The 17,931-nt window shown below is 40.8% G+C and overlaps 1 protein-coding gene across 1 annotated transcript in view; it reads right to left on the bottom strand.

Moving 5' to 3' along the window:
- CLASP1 (cytoplasmic linker associated protein 1) overlaps positions 1–17,931 on the bottom strand; it is a 129,409-nt gene that overhangs the window by 25,667 nt on the left and 85,811 nt on the right. The window contains exons 28-30 of the mRNA XM_008937384.1: positions 17,645–17,788; positions 4,396–4,539; positions 3,020–3,126 (exon numbers count right to left, since the gene is read on the bottom strand). Of these exons, the coding sequence (XP_008935632.1) occupies positions 3,020–3,126; positions 4,396–4,539; positions 17,645–17,788 (395 nt within the window). The remainder of the gene's footprint in view (positions 1–3,019; positions 3,127–4,395; positions 4,540–17,644; positions 17,789–17,931) is intronic.

The raw sequence follows: 17,931 nt of genomic DNA, 5'->3' as shown, positions 1-17,931 counted from the left end.
ACATCAGGGGATACTTAACCAGATGTTATTACCTGGATAAGCAAATTGCCTGTTTGCATCAGCAAAGTCCAGTTCGACCTAATAATTCAATATCTATCCAGAGAGCTCAAACACATGAACACACACACACACAAAAATAAAGCCAACAATCATCTGGAACTCAGCTGTGATGGCAATAACATGGGGAAGTGATGTGACCCGAGGGCAATGGCATACACATGTACTATAGGAAGGCTGTATCAATGAAGCCCTGCTGATTAATTTTGAGGATATTGTCCACAAATCATTAGAAATATTTGACAGCAGCTATGCTTAGCAGCATTTTTATACTACTATAGGACCCAAACTACCCTTCTCTACACATATCCCTGCCCCAAGGACATACACATCTCCATATGACTCCAATCTGTGCATCAAGAAACAATTCAAAAAGAAAGCATAATCTCCAAAACCAAAGAATTGGAGATAATCCTTCAACTGACTGCACTTAGGCTGCCTGCACAAGACACAGGCATGGACAAGGTAAGCAGAGCCTGCACATGGAGCACCCTAGGAAGCAATGGGCACACACAGCCTTGGTACAACCCTTTGGCAGTGGGCCTCATAAAAATGTAAAGACAGGCCTAGTTTCAGAGGAGGGCTACACAGAGAAACCATGGGAATCTTTATCCTTTTACATTGCTGTTAGAGTGACTCGGGTGTGCTCATTTTCAAGTTTGTAGAGAGAAAAGGGACATTTTACCCCACTGATGAACAGCAAACAACAAGCATTTGTAATGCCAACAGGACACAAAAGCATCTGTACCAACAGCCACAACACTGTGGTGTACCCTACTTCCCCATACCTCTCAGCACATCTTCCAAAGCCTTTTTCTGAAAGAAAGAGGACCACGTGCACTCTTCAGAAACAGAGCTAAATTTTCCTTTTTTCTGTAAGTCAGGACCACACTCAAACTGTGCTCCACAAGATATTTTCAAGAAGGATGCAGTCCAGCAGAGCATCAGAAGCTACTGCCACTGACTTGCAGTACTTGCCACTGCCTTCTCTACAAATGATAGAAGTCTGCAGCTGCTCTTACTGCTCAGAGGTCATTCACCAAAAAAAAAAAAAACTTCCCCCCTGAATATTTGAAAGGGCTTTTACAGAAGCTTCCATCTTCACCTATCATTGAAGAGTAACTTTTAGACATCACACTTGAATAATTAAATCTACCAAGGAAGCAGGACACCTAAATTTTTGGACCAACACCTCCAAGAAATCTGTAGAAAACTGAAGGAATGTTTGTTTTCTAAAGGTAATTCCTGGCCCACTTCATCAGTGGCAGTTTTGCTCTGGAATTACATGCCTTCTCTAACTAGTCCTTGAAAATATACCATATGGGAAAAAACTCTCCAGTTCCTAAACCCAAAATGCTAAAAAACAACAGCACCAACAACATATTAAGTGTATGCTGAATGCTTAAATCAGTATTTTAATCAAGAGATGAGAACAATGCAAAGACAAATTGAGAAGTAGTGCATGAGTGGCAAAACACAGTTGTGGCCCAATGGCAAAACCCAAAACGCATGGTAAAAAACTATGGATTTATAAAATAAGCGCCACATGCAAACGTGGCCAACAAACCCACAACACACCCACAGGGAGTCATATCTCAATTCATGATTTCCCATGGCAGAAATCAGTAGGGCAACAGTGCTCAAACTAGTCAATAAGGAAGCAACACAGTTGGAACTATTCCCCTGAAACTACCACTTCTTAATGAAACCTTTGTTGAAAAAAATGCTTAATAGGCAACTCGACCTTGGCTTGCAACCTCCTGGTCTAGTTTTGGATTACAGCAGATTTAAGGGTCACAAAGATGTACTTAGATACCCAAAATTTTCTCAGGAAATCAAATGTGGTTCTCAAATGCTGCTGAAATTAGTGTAACTAGTTTAGTTTAACTACATTAAAGCCTAACAGCCTGTGTTTTTCCTAACACACGTGGACTCATGTCTAAGCATCCCTCCAGACAGGGTTTAGGCAAGTCACAACAAGGGCTAACAAACAGATTTCAGTATAAATTACTGCACTGGACTACAAACTGCAGTCCTCATCCAACACGTTTCTTTCTCTCTCTTCCATGAAAAAGGCAGTGACCTCCCATGGATAGGGCAGCCAGACAAGAGTAGCAGCTTTTAAGTTTTCCAGCATGAATCAAAGCTTGCCCATGTCATCACCTACTACTTTCCTCCAGTACTTCTGTGGTCTCCAAGCACACTGTTTAAATTCCTATTTCCACTGTTCTAAGGTTTTATGGTACAAAAACCCAAAAGTTGACATTTGCCCAGTAAAAGTTTGGTAGTGGACCAATATATTCCAGGGTAGCATCTGCAGCTTCGGTGAAACGTCTGGTTGTGATAGACCTGCTGCCCAAAGGAGGCCACTAACCAGGCTGGTGAGCAGGCCACTGTTCTGATACAAATCAGGCCACTATTCTGCTGGTGGTGAGCAGTGATTTAAGAGGTATTCAGCATCAAAACAGTTACCATCTCTGCTTCTTCTGCAAACCTCACAAAGCATAATAAAGAGTGGAACAGGAGATTCAGTACTTCTCTCAGCAGCACAAATCAGATGAATTACTGATCTTAAGGCCCTAAAAAATAGACATCATCTGAAACCCCTGAAAGTCATCATATATTCTGTGATACTTGCATCCTCATTTCTAATGCTGCCATTTAGTATTACCTTTCTTGAACCCACAAAAGTGGGAGACTCTGAAGAAGGCCTAGTTACAAAAAAAAAAAAGAGGAGTATTATAAGAGACATTAAGATTACACAGATAAAGTGAGGAGTAGAACACTGAGGTCAATCACCAACCATGTATTATCATGTTCAAATCCTGTTTCTTTGAGGCAGTCTACTGTAAACTTTTGGGTCTTGTTTTTGCTTCCAAAGTGAGTCGTATTCTGCAAATGCACACTTGGTGTTGAAATCCTTTAACATTTTGCAAGTGTTTTAATTAGCCTGCTACATTACCTTGGAGACAATCCACCATGGGAACAGTTGGTAGGTGAAGTTAAGGGGCTGGTTCTGCTGCTGGAGTGCCGGGAAGGAGTCCGACCAAGGGTATTGCTGGGGGAACCCTGGCACAGAAGCAGGAAGAGAGGGATTAGCAACGTGTTGCAATGCACAGGCAGGAGCACACAACAGGTCCAAATCCTGCCTTTGTTTACACTAGACATGCTCAATGCAGTTTTGGTTCTGGCTCTTGCCCTAAAAATCTGCAGCCATAGTTCATGTAGTCATTAATATGTTCTTGAAGGCACTGCTCTAAGGATAAGGAAAGCACAAGTGCACTTTTCTACAATCTACAGCACCTGTAATTTTAACTATGCAACAGGTACAGCCGACAAAAACTGCCAGAGAAGTGGTTTATCAATGAGCCAGGCTACCCAGTTTCTCAGACAGAATTTGCTAGGTTCCCAAGTATGCAGACGACCCTGGCCATTTAGCAACTTAATTACACAGCTATTTCCCACATTCTCTACAGCAGTCTGATTGTGCTTGTTACGGGCATAAGAAGGCAATCTAACTTATTTTTCTACTGGCCTGCACAATTATTTATAACAAAGCAAAACGAGTAGAAATTGCTCCCAATTTTGACTCTCTTCACACAAGTTGAAGATACTAGAGAATCCAGTCTGTTTGCCTGGAAGATTAATGCTACAGTTCTAGCTTACACAAAGGTCTACTTGTCCCTGTGGAAGTGCAACAGTGCAAAGACAGATTGGTTCAAATTTCAGCAAGTTTCACAAGATTTCCACATAAAAAAGGCAAAAAACACCCTAATGCTTGCTGCTCTGGGGGGAAAAGACATTTAGAAGCACACTTAAATGCTTTACTAACATGTTTCCTCAGAGAAATTAAAATATCTAAGAGCTTCATCTACAACCAAATAATAGATGTAGACTGAGAAGACCTTGTAGGTCACATCAAAGATCCTGAAAGCTTCTTAGTAGATGATGTTATTAAACTGATTTCAATAGTAGTGGTAAGCTCAGAAAATCTGTGGTATCAGGATCTCCGTTTTAGCAAAAAAAAAAAACCCTAGTGGCTAAATTAGTGGCAGGATTTTCAAAAGCACCACCAACTTGAAAGCTCAACTTTCATGCACTTCTCAGTAGTATTTTTTTTTTTAATCTGTACTGGTTATGACTATTAAATTTAAAAATATCTGAGTTTTTTTTGTTCTAATGGTCCCTATAAAAGCAACATCAAACAGAAGCTTCTGTTGCCATATTCCTTCAAGACAACAGCTACAGATAACTCAATGCTACTGAACATCTGCAACAGCTTAGCAATGAGCTGCTGGGTTTGGGGCTCTGCTGTTTACAAGGACAAGGGCCTCTCACCACACTGGTGTTACTGGAGTTCTTGAGGTGGTTGTGCAGGAGCTTGGTAGCACCATCCTGGAATGTTTTTGGCAAGGCACCAAGTAACATGGTAAACTCAGGAGTGTTCAGTTCAAAGAGAGAAATCAGGACTATTTGTGCTGCCTGAAAAGAAGAAAGAAGACCATCAGTTTTTATTCTTTGAAGAGAGTATGAATTCTGTTGCTAGCAATCCTTACAGTAAATAATGTGATTTCATTCAAAAAGAAGACTCCCCACACTAGACAAATTTTTGGTGTGTTCCTTATGATAAGTCATACAGAATTGCTAACTGCTATAGTTAACTTTTCAGCTTTTAGAGCTTACAATGTACTTCTGCATTTATATCATTAAACTCTCAGATATCAAGTGTACAGCTATTCACAGCTAGTGACAAAAATCTTACCATTGTCCTGTCAAGTACCTATTTCAATTGAGCAAGTTACTGAAAAAATGTACAGGAAACAAAACCAGAAGCTCAGGTAGTTATGACAAATCTAGGAGTGTCATTTGTCATTCCCATGCCTTCTGTTTTAAGTGTAAATGGGACTAGTTCTCTTTCCGCCCAACCTCTCCTCTTCCTAAGCATCTGGCAAAGGTATTTCATCAGAAAATTAATTCCTGTTTCTGCTTCCCCACCTCTCCTTGCAAGTCTCTCCACTGAGGCCATTTCAGTAACAGAAGACTCCGTCTCAAGTGGAACATGCAGTGGGATGATGAAGACCACCTTCCTCTCACTCATGGACAGGCTAAACACCACCAGAGTCCATTAATTTAATACATGAAACCAGGGTATCACTGAAACAATTGAGAATTTTACCATTTATTTCCCTGGACAGGGTTTGCCCTGTCTGCCTGTAAGAACAGCTGCAGTGGACATTATCTCCACTAACTCTACTAGTAAACACACAGCTCTGTGTATGCTGAACTAAGACAATGGAATCAAACAGGAAAGGAAGCAGAATAAACCAGAGTGGAGATCTGCAAGAGTAATTAACACCTCATGTTCCTAACTAGACTTCCCTGGCAACATACAACCCATGTGGACTGCACAAGTTTTTTATTTTTTCCTTGCCTTTGCCTTGAAAATATACATAAATATATATAAAAAAAGAACCATATTGAAAGAATAAGCAAAGTGAAGCAATGGTGAAGGACCTCCAATGGTCTGCAGCACCACCTTCTCCAACAGGGTTGCAGCCTTTGACACATCAACCTCCAGAATACACATCTGGATCCAGCCCAGTGGCTTAGGCTCAACAAAGGGAAAAGCAAAGCTACATGTATTCTTATCTTGGAACAGCATACATACAGGCTTAGGAAGAACAGATGCTTGTGCCTAGCCCTTTCAGGAACTTCCTAAAACTTCCTAAAAACAAAAAAAGAACTTTGAAAAGGGTGAAAACACAGCTCACTGCTGTGGCAATAACCGTACAGTCATTGTTCTCATAAATACAAAGGAGGAGTTTTTGATCAGTAATGTGTTTATAAATTTGCAATAATTAAATGTATTTGCAGTTCCTTGTGAAGTGGAATCCTTTAGCAGATGATGATGAACTTGGGTACACAAATCCCCTTTCATAGTGGAGGGGAATGAAAGTACCTCATTGTTTCAGCGTGCAAATCGCAATTCAAGCTATCCTGTTCCTTCTGCTACCAGCTTCAATTTGCAGTATCACAGCTTCGCATACAAAAAATATTTTTCCATCCATGAAAGTCTGTTAAGTACCATCCTTTTCATATGGCCAACAAAGAAAACTGAGGCACACCACACTCAACAAGGATGCAGCAAACAGGTCTTCAGACTCTTCATTCCAGATGGATCATGCTGCATCCTGCCAGAACTCTCACTGACTTGAAGAGAAATACAGTATGTCATTATTCACTTCGCACTAAAGAGCTAAGGATGAAAGAAGTGAGGAGATAATTTTCCCCAGGGCTTTCTTAACTCCACACTCTACCCTCCTCTGACCTGAAGTTTTGGGCAACTCTGCCATGAAGCCTGCCTGGTATCCAACAAGGATGTGTATTTCTGTCCATTTTAATCCAAGAACTTTAAAGTTTTCACCAGCACAATATTTTCTGTAATAAAAATATTACTGCAAACAAGAGATCTCAGAACACAATCAGCAAGTTGAACTGAATGCAAAGTGCTAAGTCATGCCAAAGTGCATTCCCATTTGTGAATGGCATGCACATCCCAGATGGTTAACAAGTGGACATGCAGACCTCCCCGTGTCAGAACAAACAGATGTCATATTCACTGAGATTTAAAAAAAAAGGCACCAAAAACACCTAAAAAAAAACCCAAACCACCAACCAACCAACCAACAAAAACAAACAAAAAACCACAACCACCCCCAAAACCAAACCAAAACACAAAAACCTCAAAAACACCCCCAGGAAAACTGATCAACAAGGTTCCCAGGTTGAGAGGTTGCCCAGAGACTAGAATATCTGGAGATAGCAACTGCTGAGTCAGAAGCTGCCCAAGGTACACCAAGGTGGGAAAGGATTTCAAGTACCCTTCTCCCACAGTCTCTCACTGGTGGCTTAGAAATAAGGTCATCCTTGGAGACCTCTTCAGTAAACAGAGCAAAACAGGAGTCAGAGCACATACACTCTACAACGGGACATGCCAGAGGTACCTTTCTTCTGTGCCTGAGAAGTGCAAGATGAATCTCAGATCCAAGCAAAATCTTCACCAAAGCCCCATAAGGGACTTTATGATCCTGTGGCTTCACTTTGAAGCAAAGTTACCTGATTGGTACAGTTTAACCCTAACACACAAACACTAATAGCACAGATGTTGTGCTACAGGAGTATCTGTGGGAAGTTTCAGCTCCCAGAAGTCACTTCAATCATGTTCCATTTTCTGTTTTGGCATTAATGAAAACAGAACTGTGTTCACCCTCCCTTTTTGCACAAAATTCAGCCCATCTTTAGGAGAGTCTTCCAGTATTCTGTGTACCTGGTTCTCTTCAGTAGCTTTGCCATCACCTGCAAATAGGTAATTTTTGTTTGCGATGCTTACAATCTTGTATGACCTGAAGGAAAGCCAAATAGTATTACAGCTTGAGAGCAGTGCTCCAATAAAGCCCTCAAAAGCAGTACTGGAGTTACACAGGTTAACCCTAGCTGTGTTCTTTTTAAATAGTCCTCAGCCATCCACCTGCATTTCCAGGTTTATTTCAGGCATCAAAGTCATCATTTGAAAGTTCAGTAATGATTTCCTACTTAAGATTCAACACACAAAGATCTTGGTTCCTGCTACCATAAACTCAAGAGCACCATTACCTCTGACCTCAAAAGCTGGAAGGTCCATGCTAGCTTGAAATCACATTTATAACACGCTCCAAATTTCACTCTTGCAATACTTCCCAGTACTAGTATAGTTATAAATTTCATTTATCTAGCTAGTTAAAGGACATCTTTTACAGATGTTTCTAAGAGTTTTAAATCTGTGGATTTTCAGCTTGTGACAAACCAGAGGACATTTTCATAATTGCAGAGTGACAGGTCTAATTTCTGTATACAATGTACAAACATTCTCCATGCAACACTCATCTTGATGATCTATAATTTCCATAAAGTAATATCTGAATTTTCCCTTGCCTTTGTGTCCCTGCACCATTACTGTGGAACATTAATCCATCTCCTTCCAGTGACACGTAACATAGACTCTACAGATTATCTAATCTTAATGAAGCAGTTCTCTGCTGGCTTGAGCTGGAGAAACTCCTGTGACTCCAGAGCCTGACTATGCTGGTGAAAGGGTCTGGCTCTACGTCAGGTTCTTGAATCATCTGCAAGGGTTCACTTATGTAACTTCATTATTTTCCTTAAAACAATGCAAAGAGGGTCAGCCTCCACAAGCCAGTAGCAGCTCCCAAAGTTTTATCACACTTAGGTCAATGCAATTCATGCTGTCCAACAGTGTCAGCTGCTAAAGGGACACAAGTGCTTTAGCAATTTCTTTGTTTTCACCTACTAGACAGTGGGTGTTGGCCAGATCTATCAAAACCTGTATCCTCTGCAACTTGGTTGAATTATAATAAACTCTTTTTGAAATTGTTTGGGCTCATTAAGTGAGAAAGATCAAGACTAACTGGAAAGATCCACTGATTTTAGAAAGGAAATGGAGTCAGTGACCTAAGCTTAACACAAGTGCCTTATGATTGCTGCTGTCGCTGGTCCAATGCACCGAGCATAAGCAGCTAGTTGCCTGAGCTGTATGAAAGCTGTTTTCAGGTTACTCAAACTTCTATTGGCAATAGACTCAGAACACTGAACCCCATAAAAGGAGAGTGCCTCATACCCTGACTGCTTATGAAGAACTACAAGCGAGTTAACAGACAAGCATACCAAAGCCAAAAATTACTTCACAGACAGACGTGCTTTTTTCAGACTCTCAGACAGTTGAGTTGAGACTGCAAACATGATTAGTGTGATTAGTGCACACAGCTTTCAGTCTACCTGTTTACATTTCTCTTCCAAGTTTCCTTCACCAGGCCCTGAGGAAGCTGTAGTTGTCCTAGCTGGCAAATCCTCACCCACCCAACTATGCATGGTCTGAGTTTGACAAACAGGAAAGTTGGCATTATTTAGAGAAAGCATAGATTTCAAGTAAATTATCTAAACAGTACACATGCTATTTTTTTGCAGAACAGTTTTATTCATTTGCTTGCTTAATGGCAAGTAACAAAAAGCATTATTATTGTTTGATTTAACCAGAAGCACATTCCTTTCAGCAGAGGGCAGCACTGGCTCAAAAGTAAATTCAGCCACAGCTCTCAGGCTTACAGACTATCCCTTAGGTCTCCTCCAAGAGAGCTTGCTTGGGCAAACTCCTGATGGCCTCATAACCACTTGAAAAGCTCTGCTGAGGTGCAGAGCCCAGGCAGAGCTGCACTGAGATGGCATTTGCATCTGGCCAGTCCAGAGTAGGTGAATAGGTGCTTGGATCTGCCCACACCTATCCTGTCAGACATCTCCAAGTTCAGAAGAAAAAGCAGTTAAGAACTTCAAAACTTCTCACACCAGTCCAGGCATCAGTCTGATAGACAAAAACTGTCTACAAATGCCTTTTATCATGTGGTCAGCCTGGGGAAGATCCACACTAACATCTAGTTGCTTTTGACAAACATAATCATACTCTGTATGTATGATTCATTTCACCATCCAGCCTAATGTAAATGTGGTTTTAATAGCTTAAGGCACACTGGAACAGAGAAACCCCCTCTCTCATGTCACTTTGAATTATACTAAACTGCAGGTCAAACAGATCCACTGAGATCGAGAGGCAGCAGTGACACAACAGGTAGCTTGTATTAGCATACACTGGCACAGGGCAACGTTTTGATTCCCCAATGAGCGTAGCTGGTATTAAGTGAGTTAATTCACATCTACTGAGAGTGTTTGCAGGCCCTAAATATGCATTATTTAAGCGTACTTTCCATCAGACAATTAGGTGTTAGCTGGCACTAAGTTAACAAACTATCTACCAGACCAAACCTTCTGCTTGGTCCTTTTTCAGGTCTAGAATCAGGTGAGTATGGACAACACGTTACTGATATGGTAATACAAAGCATAATGGCTTCATTAGTTCATACATAACCTAAGTATCTTAGCTTGAGCACAAGTTTTTAAATACACAGTTTTCCCAAAGGACTTCTAGTAGAATATGCTGTTTACATCCACGTCTTGAAAAGGAAGAATTTGTTTAACATATTTAAATACAGAATTCACATACGGATTAAATCCACATTGCTGTTGTGTTTTATACAGCACACAATATATCAAGAAAGACTTTTACAAGTCATGAATGATTGCATTCCATGTCAATGACACCTCAAACAAGTGCCAGCAAAAACTAAGCAGCACAGGATCATCACATATTCGGATGACTGCTCTAAGATGGATCATGACTCCTTACGTGTGCTCTCGTTTGTGACCTGAGCACAGTAAAGACCATGGCAAAAATGTTCATTATCTCTAGAGAGCCAGATGTTACCCCAGAAGTCAAGCTGGCAAAGGCTACTTTGAGTAACCTTGTTCCTTATAAAATGGCATTTGTTGCACAAACAAGTTTCAAGAATAGAAACAAAGGTTAAATTTCATTAACAACAGAGAAACTTTTATTGTAAACCTAGCATGATGCAAGTCTGAATTTTGAGGGAGGGGTTCCCACATATAAGATAAGAAAGAAGAAAAACTACTGAGGTAGGATGGTTTGTAATGAAAACATGCCCTTTAATCTGCATGGAATTTTGAAATGCTAGAGTAAGTATGGCAGACTGAGCCATCACAGTGCAGAGAAAACAACCTATGCTCTATTTATTGGCTAGCTCTACAATACATCATGTAGATATCACCTCCAATCTTGATAATCTTGAATTAGATTCATCACCTATACCCATGCAGAAGTGTGTGTTGATACAAATGGCACATACACACAAACACATTATGCAGACACAAAAGCATGAGCACACACAGTTTGTGAAGCAATTTCTTCTCATCTCACTAGCTCTTGCTGTTCCAAGCACACTGAGAAAATGTACTTATGTTATGAATTGCTTTCAACTCGAAAGATACTAGAAGGCTGTATAAAGTGAAGAGATTAATTTTAAGGAAATCTACCTCAGCACCATGTTTCCAACAAGAACATGGTAACTTGCTGGTCACGGGTGCTGGGAAAAGCCATTTTCCTTACAGTGCATACACTAAAAACATTTAGGCTCTTGTAGCTCTCCATCATAAAAATTCAAAACAAACAGAAAATGACGGCTACTATTTTGGAAACACAGCTAGGACATGGAGATCCTTTTTGTTCCAATATCATCAAATCAAGTAAACACTGAAGTCTACCAGGTGTCTTTTTTGATGTATTACACATTTTTTTCTAGCACTGACTACATTTAAAAGCCTGAAAGGAGTTACTCTGTGCATTTAGGGCAAGTTTGACTTCTTTATGAATATCCTGTTGCTAAAAGGCTGACCTCAGCACTATGGACATAGTCCTATTTAAGAATCTATAAGCCTGAAATTAAATCCTAAGGCCTGGTTCTCTGATAGCCTGGCTCTTCATGGAGTCCATGAATCTGGCACAGGAATACTGCAAGAGTGCTAGAGAAACCTCTGACCCAGAAAGGCCAAGGCCTGCAACTAGGGAATATTAAAAACATTTGCCATTCAAAAGCATTTCTGCAAACATCCGTTTTGCCACTGCTACTGTAAAAGGCCATGACCAACAGTGTTTATTGCTCAACACCAGAAAAGATAAATGATGTCATTTCAGCCCACTAAGAGTCTTTGGGAGTGCTTTTATAACGAAACTTCTGTCCCAGAGTTGCTCAAATCAGCCTGATGCTGAGTGAAAAATTAAAGCTCCAGGAGATTTCAGAGATCTCATTGCAAAGGAACCCAATTTTATTTCCTTAGCAGAATTTGCTTTCCTGTCTGTCACTGGTCCTCCCACAGACACCACAGCAGTATATTATTCAAAACTGCTCTGAGCTTCATTGATAGACATGATCTCCTTATTGAAGTGACAATATCAGTATTTCTCAAGGAATTACATCTATGACTACTAGTTAAAGAAACAAATACATCCTCAGTAACCGTCTGAGCATATGAAAAATTCGCTGACCTGCGGCTTTCTCTTTGACATCTTGCATATCTTCCAGTATAATTATGAAACAGTTTCTCAGCCTGCTCTAGGAAAAAAAATCTGATCTCAAACTTGTTTTCTTTGAACAGCTCTAGACTTCACCTCTAGATACTTCTAGAGCCTATCCAAGGAGAGCCCTGCCCTGACGTGGTTCAAGGGGGACATCCCCTTCACGCAAATCACAGCAACACAAGCACTCTCCTGGGCTTTTTGCTTCACTACCAAGTCCCATCCACTGCCTGCATTCAAGGGCAGCTTGGCTAAACTCGGTAATGACTGGGATAGCTGAAAGAAAATGTGACATGAGCCTGCCCATAACAGGTAAAAATGCTTGAAAAGTAAAACCTCTGTAGGAATGTTTCATCAACAGAGAAGCGGGTAAGATTAGCTGGCACAAAGGAGAAATTTTTTCTTCCCTGAGATTATTAGTAGTCCAAATCATAAACAGGTAATTCAGACCTGGTTATTTATCACTATAACTGGAGCTTAATGAGATGGTAGGCAATGTCACTGGCCCTTCACCTCAGAAGGCCTTGTTCCCCTTCAGCCTGTACAAGCTTCTCCTAAATACTAAGATCCTGTGCACCCTCACAGATGACTCCACTCCCCCAAATGCCAAGCACTCATGTTTAACAAAAGTTTCCATTCAGCCAAGCCTTGGACAGGAGGCTTCTTTAGGCTTTGGCCAGAGTCAAATCAGAAGCCTCATTTAATTTCCATTCTCAAACTGATGGCTCTTTTCCAAGATCAAACTATTTTCCCACACAAGCTTGTCATCCAAATTCAATAAGTGCTTTACCTACGTAAGGATTACACAATAACTTTGCTGGCAATATTAGTGATAATGTGGTGAAGGTACTGATTTAATGTCCACAGATCAGTCATCACAGTATTTGCATTGCCATTGTGTTACTTCTCTGTATGGTAATTAACTGGTTTTGGTAAAATGATTTAATCAAATCTTAAATATTTTCCAGAGGAAAAAGAAAATAATTCAGAATTAACACCCTGCTACAGAGAGGAATAAACTAAGGCAGTGGAAAGTCAAATGTATCCCACAAGGTTAGACACTACCATGATCAAAACTAGAGCTCAGTTATCTGAAGTCCTGATCTGTATCCCAACATTGGTATGTTCTGCTTGGGGGAAAAAGCAGCGAGCTGGCTGTATGTGTGGAAATGACCAACAGGTTTTCTCCTTGCTCTGGAACCACATCCCACCTACGTCTCCAAGCAGTGCTGCGTGACCTGTTCCTACCCAATGGCTTTTGTTCAGCACAGAGAACAAATGCGTTTCACCTTTCTTCTAGCACTACTCCCAGGAAGTAAATTTTAACTTGAATGCAGGGTAAACACCTGTAAGTACTAGCAATCTTTAAAACAAGACAAATATTTACCCATAACACACTGCTATCACTTTATTTTAAATTTGAAGCTTGGCAGTAATTTTGACTGTACAGAGTGGATGGCTCCTATCAGCAGGTGAAATGGTTTCTGCCTGCGAGGGCATCATGATGTTCGTCACTGATGCCCTGTAATATCCACCCTACATTCCTCAAAGTACAACATGCTTTTCTTGTGATAACAGAGCTTGTTTAGCTACCGATATCATTCCAAAAGAGAACATGCACTGCTTTATGCACAACAGCATTTCCTTTGACTAAGTTTCACACTCATTTCAATAGCTATAAAACCTGAACTGTAGTTCAAGTCAGGTGTCAGACAGGTTAAGTGTGCTTGTTAAGCATGGTTAAGTAGTGATCATATGATTATGTAAAGTTTATTAATAAAGCTGTATCATTCAGTTTGAAAATAATTTTTGGACTAAAGCCACTTTTTGTTCTATTTTTCTCCAGTGTCGTAGTACGGGGCTTGGACCTCCATGACCATCACATATAGTGAATAGTAGTAATGGACAAATGATCCCTAATAAAAGGATAAACTTACTGTTGACAGAAAATATAATCCCTTTCTTGAACAGCCCCTTTGATTGCTACCATAGGATCAGATCTGCATGACTAACTGCCATGTACAACACAGCAGCCACTTGGTTTCCAAACTGAGGTCATTTATACACCTCACCACTAGCACGAGTAAGCTGGTTTTACCTGTATCTGCTCAAAGGTAAAATACAGACAGAACAACATGACCATCACAAACAGACACTACTTGCATTAAGGTAGCATTAGAATCATAGAATCCTTTAGGTTGGAAGAGACCTTTAAGATCATCAAGTCCAACCATTGAGCCAATAGGGCTCTAAAGTCCTCTGCTAAAACAGATCAGAATCTGTCAGGGTTGGAAGGGACCACAAGGATCACCCAGTCCCAACCCCTCTGCCATGAGCAGGGACACCTCCCAAAAGATCAGGCTGCCCAGAACCTCATGCAGCCTGGCCTTAAAGACCTCCAGGGATGGGGCCTCAACCACCTCCCTGGGCAACCCATTCCAGGGTCTCACCACTCTCATGGTGAAGAACTTCTTCCTCACGTCCAGTCTGAATCTGCCCACTTCCAGCTTTGCCCCATTCCCCCTAGTCCTGTCGTTACCCGATAGCCTAAAAAGTCCCTCCCCAGCTCTCTTGTAGGCCCCCCTAAGATACTGGAAGGCCACAATAAGGTCACCTCAGAGCCTTCTCTTCTCCAGACTGCACAGCCCCAACTCTCTCAGTCTGTCCTCATAGGAGAGCTGCTCCAGTAACTCAGATTTGGGTACGGGCCATATTGGCTGGAAGACTACATTTCTTGGGAGAAAGACTCCCTGCCTCTGCAAGTACTTGAGCACTAGCATCACAGTTCCACCAAGTCAGCCATGGTAGCGGACTGGACTACACTGGCCAAGACTCCTCTGTACCAAATATAAAGTGTGCTATTGTCAGCTTGAGGGAGCTGAGCTGATTGCACAAGTGGTCTCAAATCCAGATTCTATCGAAAAATTACCTTATTTTACACTTTTTACAGGCCTCCTGTAGTGCTTTGATCACGTAAAAACCGCACAGGTTCCTCCCCCTCTGCTCCACAACCTCAACTGCCATCTCCATTGTGTCACTGTTTACTTTGTCTGCTTTGCACTTAGAAACCCCCAGATCCTGAAGGCCACCCTAACGCTTTGCATGAGCATAGAGTCTTTTGACGCTTAAATGAATCTAGATGCAAAAAGAGAAGACACTTTTTTTTTTCTAGTCTCAGAAAAAGGAGAATAACTTTTTAATTGTGTTCTTCAGAACAGTTAGCACTTGATAATCCAGTTCGTTACTGCATAATGAATTTATTAGTCTCTTAACTACAGTCCTGACAGAGATAATGGCCACTGATTGCTTATAAATCCTTTGCTGCAGTGCTTCTTCTAAAGCCTGTGGCTGACACTATGTTCTTAATAAAATCATAGTACAGCAACAGTATGATGAAATAAAAGATCACCTGGGCATTCATTTTTAGTAGTATAAATTAGTTTAACTGTGCAATAATTTATCTGAAAGCTACAGGCATCAGAGGCAAATCTAAGCCACATGCAGGTTTAATAAAAAGAATTTAAATTCAGTAATCTCTTGTCAGCCCCAAAGCACTTGCCCAGGTGGCATTTGCTGGAAGTTTTGCCAGAGTTCTGCAAGTCTTTGAACCATACAGAAGCATGGACACCACACTGTGAAAAGCCACTCCCCACACCCCACAGCTTCACAGAAAAAAGCCAATTTCTTCAGCTGCTGCAGACACTCTTTATTCAATTTGCATGCAGCAGTGATGACCCCTAATGGTGGAATGTTTATTCTGCTGATCAATATGCAGAGATTTTGCTTACTGATGTATATTTCTACTTAAACTAATTAGAACACTCTCTCCCAGAACACCAGCAGAGTGAACTGCTTATGTTTTACCTGAACCATAACAGAGAAGCAGCTTCTTAGTCTAATTCCTTCTGGCTTTGTACATGGCAGCATCAAAATGAAAACATATATTCCAGATCTAAGTCCAGGATTTAAAGCCACCCTTTTTCCTGAGGCAGACTATCTTGCAGAAGCAAATTTCAGTCACACTGGTGTGACTAATCCCTGCAGAAGGTCTTCAAGAAAAGAGGATGAGACACTTTTCTCTAGATCTAGCCAGCTGTATGCCAGAAAGCAAACAGCATGTACCCAAAAAGCTGCTTAAGAAGCCCTGCGTCAGCTATCAGATAATGCTGCAGTTGCAGGACCTTTGAAACGCCGTGATACTTTCATCAGAATCAAATAATAACAAAAACAGTTTTCTTATTCCCAAAGTTATATAATAATATGTTATTCTAGTATTAATTCAACAATTTAAGTGCATAGAACCATTTTGGTTGGGAGAGACCTTTTAAGGTCATCAAGTCCAACCATTAACCCAGCACTGCCAGGTAACCACAAAACTATGCCCCTAAGTGCCATATCTACACATTTTTTAAATATCTCCATGGATGGTGACTCCATCACTTGCCTGGGTAGCCTGTTCCAGTGCTTTATAACCCTGTCTGTGAAAATTTTTTCTTAATATCCAATCTGAATCTCATCCCCCTGTACTTGGCACTGGTGAGGCCACACCGTGAATACTGTGTTCAATTTGGGGCCTCTCACTACAGGAAGGACACTGAGGTGCTACAGCGGGTCCAAAGAAGGGCAATGAAGCTGGGGAAGGGTCCAGAGCACAGGTCTTGGGAGGGGTGGCTGAGGGAACCGGGGCTGTTTAGCCTGGAGCAAAGAAGGCTCAGGGGACACCTTGTTGCTCTCTACAACTACCTGAAAGGATGTTGTAGCAAAAGGACAGGGGGAGAGGTCAATCCATTCTCCCAAATAACAAGAGATAGGGCAAGAGGAAATGGCCTCAAGCACGTTGAGTGTAGAAATCTCATGCAATTTTTACATTCTGAAAAGCCTGAAGTTTGTTTTTGCTCCAAGTACACCTCAAGGCCCTTAACTCCTACTGAAATCTATTTCTTCATCTAGACTGGGAAGAGAAGGTAATTTTAAATTGTGTTACAAATGCCAGATACATAAAACTAAGTCTCACCTTTCTCTCGGGGGAGATGAGTATCACTATCTGCCCCCTTTTAGTTTGCCTGACACTTGAATCTAGAGCAAGATAAAGAACAAGGTTACTGTATTAGTCAGGCCTGACCTAAATGTGTCAGTTGTTTCCAGGTTAGGATAAACACACAGCTCTTAAAAGAAAAGAGTTGAGAGCCCCTGGCAGCTTACTGATTTGTTTACTTTCTTTTAACATTATAACACAGAAGTTGTGCTAGATTTCACTGGAGTCTACAAAGCACAAAGTCTTCACCTAAATAAACAAAAAATTAGAGATATTTCCAGACTGCTCAAGAAAAAAAGCACATTTTCAAACGCTGATCTCTTTTTGCTTAGTAATAATAAATTCACACAATTCTGTACCTACTAGAAAAAAAAAACACGCTTCAGAAATGTGTTTTTACTGAATTGGGAAGTTAGTTTGGACAGCAAAGTATGTTCTTTAAATTGATTTTTTTTTAATTTTTTTTTTTTTTTTGGAAGAGCAATAATTACTGCAAATACATCATCATCCTGACTTACCTTTCTCACATCTGAGCTCTTTGGTTCTGTTGTCCAAGTTATAATTCTAGATACAGCAAGTCTTGTCTCGCTGGAGTTCACAAAGTCTGTTGGATCCATCTGTCTTGCCAAGGACTCAATATACTTCAGGATAGCAACTTTCACCTTAGAAGTGAAAAGACTTGTCAAGCTCAGAGCTGGCAAAAATGGATTAATCCCATAATAAACAGGTAGCACTACAGATTAACTTGTCACATGGGGAAAAAAAATAAATATCCCTGTGACATGCCTCTGTGTTATGTTTCAAA

The sequence above is a fragment of the Merops nubicus genome, unplaced genomic scaffold, assembly GCF_000691845.1.
Source record: "Merops nubicus isolate BGI_N331 unplaced genomic scaffold, ASM69184v1 scaffold5383, whole genome shotgun sequence".
NCBI classification, from domain to species: Eukaryota; Metazoa; Chordata; class Aves; order Coraciiformes; family Meropidae; genus Merops; species Merops nubicus.
The sequence above is the reverse complement of the archived record's forward strand: the minus strand, read 5'-3'. Positions and strand labels throughout refer to the sequence as shown.